Here is an 11,258-nt window from a genome sequence, read left to right on the forward strand (position 1 = left end):
TGATTTGATTTGAACAGTAAAGAGAAGATTCAGGGGTGCAGGCCTTATGGGAAGAATTGCAAAGAAAAAGCCACTTTTGAAACAGAAAAACAAAAAGAAAAGGTTAGAGTGGGCAAAGAAACACAGACATTGGACAACAGATAATTGGAAAAGAGTGTTATGGATCTTAACCCCATTGAGCTTTTGTGGGATCAGCTAGACTGTAAGGTGCATGAGAAGTGCCCGTCAAGACAGCCACATCTATGGCAAGTGCTACAGGAAGTGTGTGGTGACCTGAGTTTCTGGACAAACTGACAGCTAGAATGCCAAGGATCTGCAAAACTGTCATTTCTGCACGTGGAGGATTTTTTGATGAGAACTCTTTGAAGTAGTTTAAGAAGTTCTGAACATATTTGTTCAAACTGTAATAGTAATTATTCATGTTATTAATGTCCTGACTATACATTGTGATAATTTGAATGCCACTTTGGTGAATTAAAGTTCCAATTTCTTTCCATAAGAGCAAAATCTGTACATTATTCCAAACATTTGGCCACCAGTGTATGTGCATTTTGGAGCTTCAAAATGTTGGTACCCATAACTTGCATTGTATGGAACTACAGAGCTGATATATTCTTCTAAAAATCTTTGTTTGTGTTCAGCAGAAAAATGAAAGTCATACACATCTCAGATGGCATGAGGGTAAGAAAATGAGAGAATTTTAATTTTTGGGTGAACTATCCCTTTAACTACAGTCACACTACTAAAAAATTTAGTTAAAATAGTTGGGTTGCTACTTTTAATTATCTACTCCCCAACACTGATGCACAAGGTCTGACATAGCCTACATTGAGGCAAACTGGAATATTTAATGAGATAAATCAAAATTAAATTTTTAAAACCAACCTTGTTCAAATTCCTTTAGCTTCCGTAAGGCCTCATCTCTTTCCTCTTGCATTTGTTTACACTGAAACAAATAAAAAACACATTAGCATACATTAACAAGTGTGGCTCAGTGTTCAGAGTACTGGCAAAGTATATTCAAAGTAGCCTATTGATAGAACAGATTTTTGATGTGAAAGACAACATTAGTTAGGTTATGAAGTGGAAAACATCCCAACCTTAATGCCACACATACAAGTACAATGAACAAGAAAAAAATTGACAAAAGGAAACACAGCAGGACAACAAAACTTTACTTACCTCCTTTTTGATTTTTTCATGTTCTTGTTGGAGGCTTTCATATTGAAGAAGTACTGCAGAAATACATGGACGCCAGTTAAACATGTCTTTCCAAAAAATGAACTACACAATCAGTTAAAAGTAAAACCTCTTAGAGGTCGAACACAAGAGGAATCTTCAACCACAACCCACAACTCATGTCCAGTATGAGGATTGCTCATGGAAACTAACACTAATTTCCATCCTGAAAATCAACACAAAAGTATTTTTAACGCTGGAGTGCAAAAACATACAATTTCAAACAGAGGAAAAATTTTATCATTGTAAATATAAATGTGATAAATCTAAATATAGCCTTTAGAATGAATCAACATCACCTCTAATGGTCTGACATGATCTGATAGTGTTTTCTCTGCCATCATGTCTTATAAACCACACTGTGTCTGGGTACTGTCACAGTGAAACAGAGTACCCAGGAAAAGATGTACAAAACAAAGTTTTATTTGGTCTTGTTGCCCCTTCCAGAGTACAACATAATGTGTAAAATCATTGGGGTCTGCAGTGTGCTTCCTACAAGGGATAATGTGAACATTGCCTTAAGATACCTTCAAGAGTTGTTTACTCACCTAATTCTAGAAGGAAATTACACCACAGTGAGGAACATTAATATGTGTATCTGTTAAGATGTTTGAATGAAAAACACAAAAGAAGCTCAGCCATTAACCAGATGTTCACCTAAATCTTTGTGCATGTCCACACAAGCCTCCTAAAGTAAACTGGTTTCCAGAGTTAAAGAGCTTTATGAAGATTTTGCCTCTGCATGCAAGCAAGAGGGATCAAAGTGCATGGAAAGAGCAACAATGTAATCGCTGTTCCACTTTAGAGTTTGTTGGTTGGTTTATGCCAGATTATTTGCTTTCCAAACAAGTGTAATAAGTATTATGGATTTTTCTTTCTGAAATTAGGTTACAGGACCAAATCGATATCAAGGCGAGTATGGGAACACAAAATGGCAACATCATGTATTATAATATGTAATATGTATGTTCACAGTTTGCCTACAGTAGTTACCTATTTCCTAGATGCACGGCACTGAGATTCCAGCGCATAAAAAGCGCACACAAAGACGGACGCTGTTTTTGGCGCACCCACCTTCTTCTTGCATTTGAGACACTTACCTTGGTTGGACAGATCTGAAACCATCTTTACTTCTTTTTTTCCTTCTGTAGACGCCATTGAAAATTCCCGTGGCCACCAATTCAAAACTCCGGTAAACCACTGAGCGATTACAGGAAACGACACCTGGACAGTGGACACACCCGCGCACTCCGGTAAAGCCTCAATCACAACTCGCGTCTTTTTACCCGTTTTTTTTTTTTTTTTTTTCATGACTTTATATCTTTTTTTTTTTTTTTTTTTTTTTTGGTAGCACACTTTTCAGATGGTTTTTATGTAAGCCTATAGATTTTAATGTTTTATCTTTGTCGCAGACCTAATAATAAAAAATAATAAAAAGTATTAAAATACATTATACGTTTTCAAATTAGGGTAGAATACAACGGTGCACACCTTAAAGGAATATTCCGGGTTCAATACAAGTTAAACTCAGTCGACTGCATTTGTGGTATAATGTTGATTACCACAAAAAAAAAAAAAAAAAAAAAAAAGAAAGAAAAAAGAAAAAAAAAGAAAGAAAGAATAAATCGAGGTGACATTGAGGCATTTACAATGGAAGTAAACGAGGGGCAATTTTTGAACGTTAAAATACTAATTCAAAAGTATAGTCACAAGACATTTAACATTATTTTAGTGTGATAAAATCACCTACTAACCTTTTCTGTGTAAAGTTATAGCCAACGATGTAATGTCAACAAACCCTAAAATCCATTTCAACAACTTTAAATCTCAAAGAATATATGAGTTTCAACAATAGAATTAATGTAAGTGCTTTTATAAAATTATAAGCTTCACATTTCTGCCTTTAAACTCTCCAAAAATTGGCTCCATACACTTTCATTGTAAGTGCCTCACCCTCATTGTAACCTCCATTTTTGCTTTTTTTTTTTTTAAGAAAATGAGGGACGAGTTGAATTAAATTTGTTTAGTAACCAACATTATGCCACAAACGCTGTCGATTGAGCTTAAATTGTATAGAACCCTGAATATACCTTTAAGAAAAAACAATTCTGGTCACAAAATGTATCAAGATTGAAAAGAATAGAATTATATATATATATATATATATATATATATAATAGCCTACTGATGGAGCAACATAATTTGTGTGAAAATTAATAATAACAAAAGGTTGTTTTGATTAAAACTCTCTAAAAAAGTACTGTGGGATGCCATGCGAGGATTGGTAGTGTGAACGGTGAGCTCTGCGCATGCTGCTAGTTTTAATACTTTTTATGACATAAACTGGTGAGATTCGATACACTTTGTTCCCTAAATGTTGTAGGAGGACAATATGTCAAAGAATTCAAAATCCTCAGGTTCTGGAGACATTAAAAGATACTTAACGTGCTCAAGCTGATGCCCCCGAGCAGGCCACGGGCCTGGGATTCGACTTGGTCGGGGAGGTGGGGCAAATGCGGCGGGAGATGCTGAACATGTCGGCAATGCTGACGAAGGTTGTTGCTGACTTGGAGGATCTTGCTGTGATACGTCGATCAATCACTGCCATGGAGGTGAAGTTCACTGATGTGGTTACAAGGGTGGGGGATGTTGAGAAATGGATTGATTACCTGAAGTAATTGGAGAGGGAATTATCTGCTAATCCGCTAGCAACCAAGGTGGATTTGGAGCATGTCTGGGAGTAGTTTGAGGACATGGGAAACCATAGCTGGAATAACGTCTGTATCGTAGGAGTCCCAGAGGGAGTAGAGGGACAGGATTTGGTGAAATTCCTGGATGGGCTCTTTACGAATCTACTTGACATAGCAGGCCATAAGCTGGAAATCGAGCGAGCTCACAGGGTTCCTGCTCGGCGATCCGCGGAGGGAGACAGGCCCTGATTAATTCTGGCCAAATTTCTGAGATCATCCGATAAAGATCTTGTGTTACGCGAGGCGAGGAGTAAAGGAAGGCTTTCTTAGAAGAACCACAGCATTTTCTTGTTCCCAGACTTTGTGAACTCGACAAGAGAGAAACATGATAGATTCAAGGAATGCAAGAAACAGAAGGTCGCTTTTGCACTGATATTCCCGGCCAAATTGAGAATAGATGCTAAGGATGGCCGTAAAACATTCACATGCCCACAGCAAGCATTGTCCTTCATAAAGTCAATGGAGTAAGTCATCTTGTTGTACTCACGTTGCAGCTGAGTGGACCGGCTCACTGAACATTCACTTGACTGTTTGAGGAATCTGCACGCTTGTTTTGTGCTGGTTCCCCCTAGCAGCTGGAGTTAATTTTGTAGAGTAACACAATTTCAGGACAGTTTTATGGATGAATCTACACGCTCTTTGTGCTTATTCCACCTATTGGCTGGAGTTTGCTTTGTGAGTATTTCTTGCAAAGTCACTGGAGCGAGTAAGTCACTTGCTTGCACTCATGTTGCAGCCGAGTGGACCGGCTCACTGAACATCCGCTTGACTGTTTGAGGAATCTGTGTGCTTTTTTGTGCTGGTTCCGCCTAGTGGCTGGAGTTTATTTTGTAGAGTGTCACACCTTGAGGACAGTTTTATGGATGTATCTACACGCTCTTTGTGTTTATTCCACCTGTTGGCTGGAGTTTGGTTTATAGATTATCTTTTGCTGTGTAATTCTGTCTCACAAATTTGTTTAGAAACACCAGATCTCGTAGGCGTGCATGGACTACTACTGTTTAATGTCTAATGTTTACTTATTATGCTGATAAGTAAATATCTACAATTCAAATGTCTCAAAAAGGGTAAAGATAAATTAGGAAGAGTCATTATTGTTTTAGCTGAAATTCAGGGACAAAGTCTTATTTTGGCTAATATATATGCACCTAACGTTGATGATCAGGGCTTTTTTATAGATCTTGATGGGATGTTGCAAGCCGCTGGCACCCCTCATGATATAATATTGGGAGGAGACTTATATTTTTTTTTATTCCCAATTTTTGGAATGCCCAATTCCCACTACTTACTAGGTCCTCGTGGTGGCGTGGTTACTCTCCTCAAACCGGGTGGCAGAGGACAAGTCTCAGTTGCCTCTGCTTCTGAGACAGTCAATCCGCACATCTTATCACGTGGCTCACTGTGCATGACACCTCGGAGACTCACAGCACGTGGAGGCTCATAATACTCTCTGCGATCCACACACAACTTACCGGGAGGAGACTTTAATCTTTTGATGGACTCAGTCCTTGATCATAGTGAAGCAAAAGTGTGCAAGCCCACTAGAGCAATAATGACGCTTCACAGGATGTGTAAAAATCTTGGTCTTACAGATATTTGGAGACTTTTGAACCCATCTGGTAGGGACTATACATTTTTTTCATCAGTCCATAAGATCTATTCTAGAATAGATTTTTTTTAATATCCAAGTCCCTCATTTCATCTGTTGCTGATTGCTCAACTGGAAACATGAATTCCAACAAATGCTAAAGGCTGAAATCAGTGTTTATATGGAGACCAACTGTCCTCAGTATCCTGTGTAGGCGTGGCTTGGGAGGCACTTAAGGCGGTTCTTAGGGGCCGGATCATACAGTATGCCTCATTCACCACAAAATCCAAAGCACAAGAACTCGTGGAATTGGAAGGGAATATTAAAAGTGCCAAGGCAGAGCTTAAGCGCCAAATGTTGTCTAATGGCCTCAGGGAATTGACCCGATTGAAATACAGATATAATACTATCAGTGGTGATATCTTAGGGCCAGCAAAGCCTTCTCTGCTGGCCTGACATGCCAAATAAATGAAACATTTTCATCCTTTCATTCTCAGTCACCTTTTTGCCTATGTATTTTTAATCGCTTTCCACTCTTAATTAATCTACAAAATAATAGAGAAAAACGAAAAGTTTATCCAGTCAGAAATTATTCCTTGATGTTTACAAGCAAAGTGTGACAACTGTTTCACAAATTGCATGCCCGAAGACAAGCTCGTTAGCAGAAGCAGCGCTTGAGTCTGAGCTCCACCCCCTCAGGCCTTCAGAATTTCTTCAGAATCCCTCAACAGTGCAAATGAATGAGCAACTAAAGTCAGATTGTCAGATTCATCAGCCAATCAGATTGATTTATTTGTTCTTGGTGGGTATGATCTTTAGGATATGTCCCAGTCTAGGCCTTCTAGCTGGCCTTGAATGATGCAGATCTTACTGACGAGTCGGCTGTCACTGCCACATCACCACTGAGAAAGAGATCCGTATGGATTTAAAAACACGAGATGTTCTGCATGACCGTGTGATTGCTTAATTTATGAAACAGGAAAGGAGGACTGATTTTCACTTCAAGTAAATTGGTAAGTGCTTTTTGGATTGTTATAGCAACATCAGGAGTTTTCTAAGTGTAAATTAGACTGCTTGAGCATTCAGTGTCAAATCAAGTTTTGAAAAGTAGTGCTACGTTCCATTCAACTCGGAAAGTCGGATTTGACAACTTCCTACTAGGAAAAGTGCAATGGAATGCATCTTGAAGTCAGAATTACAACATTTAGGCTTGTGCAGAAATTCTCTCAACTCCGATTTCGCCGAGATGCAGGGGCATGAAGTCACACAAACATGTCGACACTCAGGGAGATATACAAAGCAAGTGATAAACATTCACTTTATTAAGTAATATCGATAAATGAGTTCGTTTCCACATTACATGAAAATTAAAGCTTCATTAAAAAAAGGCCTGCAGAAACAGGTGTATAAAACATGTAAATTATCTCTTTTGATAATCGTACACCTGAAGCACAAATGCTGGTGCTGCAGCATTGTTTATCAGTTGGTTTGCTAGGAGACATCTCTAATGAGAGTCAAACCCCTGCTAAGCTAACGGGAGCATTGCAGTTTTGTTTCCTTAAATGTCATCTTCTGAAAATCGGGGAATGGAATGCATTTATGGTCGAAGATCGGAGATATCAAGTAGGAATATCCCACATCCAACTTGAATGGAACGCAGCATAACCGTGTACCCTGTCAAAACGAAATTTACTGCAAGCAACATTCACAAATATTATTAGATAGATTTTTCCAGGTATTATAGACCTCCTTGGTAGATTCATATGAAAAATTATGATTTTTGAATGTCTGTTCGGGAGACGTTTATTTCACAAAACAGTCATGCTGCAGGTTTGCTTGAGCATTAAGTGTCGTTTCAAGTTCTGGCTTTCGTGCGTGGACATGTTTTTAAAATGTAAATTGGTATTACTACTTAGCTGCAACATAACGTATGATGCCCAAAGGCATAGGGTGTCTTATTCATTGTGAAACTGTGTTTTCTTAATGGCATGAATCACACTGAAGGCCTAGATTTTAAATGCACGGACCGCCATTGAATACTATTTTGTCGCAGAATGTGGAGTTTTAGCTATTCAGGGCAAGACAGTGACTTTGAGTCAGGGGACAAGGCAGGGAAACACCTAGCTTGATATACAAAACAGAGAGAGTCTTTTTCTACCATTCCCTCAGTGGAATCTGCTGGTGGTGAAATATTTACCTCGGCCATTGATATTAATAATGCTTTTAAATAATTCTATCTTGATCTCTATAGTTCCACATCTTCATCTACTGATGAAGATATTTGAAACTTTGTAGAACCATAAGAAATTCCTAAACTGACGACAGAGCAAAAAAATTATCTTGATTCTGAGATAACCTTGGAGGAGCTTGGTGAGGTAATTAAGGCCTTGCCTACATTGCCCGTAGGCAAGGCTCCGGGGCCAGATGGCTTTGCCGCTGATTTTTTTTAGATCTTATGCTACAGAACTGGCTCCACTTTTGCTAGAAGTTTATACGGAATCATTAAAGAATGGAAAGCTTCTGCCAACCATGACACAAACCCGGATCAGTCTGATTCTTAAAAAGGACAAAGATCCAAGCGAGTGTAAAAGTTACCGTCCAATTTCCCTGATCCAGCTAGACGTTAAAATATTGTCAAAAATTTTGGCTAACCGATTAAGTAAAGTTATGACATCTCTTATACATATACACTACGGTCAAAAGTTTTGAAACACTTACTCATTTATTATTATAATTTTTTTTCACATTTTAGAATAATAGTAAAGTTATCAAAACTATGGAATAACATAAATGGAACTATGGGAATTATGTTGTAAACAAAATCCAAAATAAATCAAAACTGTGTTATATTTTAGCATCTTCAAAGTATTCACCCTTTGCCTAGAATATGCAGACATGTACTCTTGACATTTTCTCAACCAACTTCTTGAGGTATCACCCTGGGATGCTTTTTAAACAGTATTGAAGGAGTTCCCATCTATGTTGGGCACTTATTGGCTGCTTTTCTTTATTATTTGGTCCAAGTCATCCATTTCAAAAACTTTTTTTATTTATTTTTTTATTACATTTTGGTTTTATAATGAAATAAATTAATATGGTGGCCCAATTATATTTTTGTCTACAAAATTAATTTAAAACATTTAAGCATACGCCTTCAGATCAGAAGATTTTTAAGATCATAAGAAACATTTCAGTCAAGTGTTTCGAAACTTTTGACCGGTAGTGTGTGTATATATATATATATATGTTTGTTTTGTTTTTTTGGATCTGCATGTGTACTGGGCTTTGGCCACAGGGATGTTTGTTGGTGGTCAGGGTGGGGTTGGGGATTGGGAGGGGGAAAGAGAAATAATGGGGTTTAAGGGGGATAATGTTTGACTCTGTGCATGTATGTTTTGCTTTGTTATGGGTCATGTTTGAGGATCAACCAATAAAAATGTTAATCTGAAAAAATCTCTAAATAAAGTGGCGAGGGAAAATGATAATGATTTTGTGTAGATATAGGGGCAATAGTTACAGTGCAAAATGTGTCAACCAATGCAAATACTTCTGAGGCAGCAATATGCTTGTTTTGAGTAAAAATTAATGTAAAAAGATAATGCTTATTCAAAATAACCATTTCAGAAAAGGATTCACCATTTAACTTCAGTCAAATTTGGCATTTCATAACATCTCAAGTATTCTATAAAAAAATGAATCTCCATTGTAATTGAATCAGTAAATGTGAGCCCACTTTGAACATTTTTCATAACAAATCTATTTGCCCCACTTAAGAAATGGGGTGATTTAGCCCCTGCAACAGGGGGGCTTTTTACCCTAAATAGTTTCCTTTCTCTTATTGGACAGTTATTGAAATATGTTTGATTTAATCACCTGAAACAAAACTGAAAATTACAAAGAAGCATTTTGTCTCTAAATAAATGTGATAATTTCAGGGACTGTTTTTAGCTACATAAACTTGCAACATTTTACAAATGATTACATTTTAGATCAAATTACCTCAGAATCAAACTTTAGTCACTGCACGCACTGACCTTATGGATCAGGAAAATTTTGCAGTGCATAGTGACAAACAAAGCAAAGTGTTGTGGCAGTTTTTGTTGCTATTTAGTGTTTTGGGAGAAAATCAAATCAAATGTGCCTTTTACCCCAGGGGACTTTTAGCCCCATTGTACCCTACATGTTTAAAACTATGATAATCTAAACACATTGTTTATTACACTATGTAAATATTAATTGTGTGAAAATGATTCCTATCATTTTTCAAAAATGACTACTGTCCCCCAATGTGGCAACAATGTTGCCACTAATAAAGGTTTTTTTTTTCCTTTTTTTTTTTTCTCAGAAGTTGTGTACTTGTTAACCAAGTTGACAAAAGGGTCAGAAGACCATACTTAAGATGAAATATGAAACAAGTTATGATTAAAGAAAACAAAGAGAAATCAAAGTAAATATCACAAACTATAATTTTGCAAAAATTACATTTGTGTATTTAGGATAGGCTACATAACAGTTTAACTATGAGATTAGCCATAGCAAGGCAAAGGAGTCGGCCATTGTTTTTCAAAAGCGTACAAAAACAATATTTCCATCTTTTTTTAAACTGAGATATGATGGCAATGACAGTGTGCCAGGAATTTTCATGACTTTCAGAAAAACAATTACCACTAATCTTCTGTGATATATGTACATACACTGCTGGTCATTGTTATTAGACAAATTAAATAAACCAGTGAGAATGTGAAGAATGAAGCAGATTGTCAATCACAAAGATACTAATATAATTTAATTATATTTGACAGAACAGCAGTCAACACAGGTAAAACACGTTTATGCATACAGAATAAGAGTTGGGATGTTTAATCATTATTGTAATCGCAGCACATATATATATTTAAAAGCACAGCCAGGGTAAACATCCTCTATCCTCATCTAAAAGTAAATAACACTGTCAGTGATAGCCACACACTATATGATCATTCAACACCTATAATTACCAGTCTGTCATCTAACCAGAAACCCAGTTCAGTGTTCAGGCTTTCATTAAAGTTTGTTTTGAACATTAAAAATAAATAAAACATACAGTATCTTCAGTCAATAGCCATTATTAATTTGTTCTAAGGTAAACCAAATAGTTTCAGTTATTACATTGGAATGTTTGGAAAATATGGTATGATGCGTGGTTATGGTGTGCGCAAGATGTTCCAGTGATAGTTGAAGAGAACGTGCGGGTGCAAGTGAGCCCTGAATTTTTCCACTTGAGCTCAAGTGGTTTACAAAGTCTGTTTAGGTTGGGGACAGTGATTAATATATTTATATATATATATATTTATAAATATAAAAAAAATGAACTACAAGAGTTTGCATCTTTGGAAACAAAACAGTAAACCAAAACAAAAGCAAACATAGGATACAACAATCACAATTACACATCCTATCCACACACTGAAATACATACAAACATGTATAACACAACAATGGGGGACTCTGGAATAATCTCTGGGGGTCATAACATATGGGTTTACTAACATTTATTTATGGAACCATTATGCATGTATAGTTCATAAGTGTGTCAGAACCCAGAGTTATGCCACAATAATCTAAACATCACAGTTTTCTGTATCGTGGTAAAGGTACAGGGGTCTGAGATGAGATTTTGGGGGCACAGAGGCCCTGTGATG

General features: G+C 36.9%; 2 protein-coding genes and 1 long non-coding RNA gene across 6 annotated transcripts in view; 1 reads left to right on the top strand and 2 right to left on the bottom strand.

Annotated features, from left to right (window-relative positions):
- The window catches only part of LOC127410841 (shootin-1-like), a 35,514-nt gene extending 33,034 nt beyond the window's left edge, over positions 1-2,480 (bottom strand). For 3 of the 4 annotated variants that reach the window (XR_007892171.1, XM_051646044.1, XM_051646045.1), the window contains exons 1-3: positions 2,340-2,480; positions 1,183-1,235; positions 886-946 (exon numbers count right to left, since the gene is read on the bottom strand). Coding sequence is in view for 2 of the 4 variants with exons in the window: in XM_051646044.1 (XP_051502004.1) it covers positions 886-946; positions 1,183-1,235; positions 2,340-2,397 (172 nt within the window). In the remaining 2 variants the exon portion in view is untranslated. Of the gene's footprint in view, positions 1-885; positions 947-1,182; positions 1,236-2,339 lie in introns of those variants that run through there. The other variant, XM_051646046.1, reaches the window with a different exon arrangement.
- The window catches only part of LOC127410849 (uncharacterized), a 20,386-nt gene continuing 11,564 nt past the window's right edge, over positions 2,437-11,258 (top strand). The window contains exon 1 of the long non-coding RNA XR_007892173.1: positions 2,437-2,492. This is a non-coding gene — a long non-coding RNA (uncharacterized LOC127410849). The remainder of the gene's footprint in view (positions 2,493-11,258) is intronic.
- The window catches only part of LOC127410843 (V-type proton ATPase subunit B, brain isoform-like), a 48,075-nt gene continuing 47,161 nt past the window's right edge, over positions 10,345-11,258 (bottom strand). The window contains exon 14 of the mRNA XM_051646052.1: positions 10,345-11,258. This exon is cut by the window's right edge and continues 176 nt beyond it. The gene's annotated coding sequence lies outside the window, so the exon portion shown is untranslated.

Source organism: Myxocyprinus asiaticus, chromosome 20 (genome assembly GCF_019703515.2).
Source record: "Myxocyprinus asiaticus isolate MX2 ecotype Aquarium Trade chromosome 20, UBuf_Myxa_2, whole genome shotgun sequence".
Taxonomy (NCBI): domain Eukaryota; kingdom Metazoa; phylum Chordata; class Actinopteri; order Cypriniformes; family Catostomidae; genus Myxocyprinus; species Myxocyprinus asiaticus.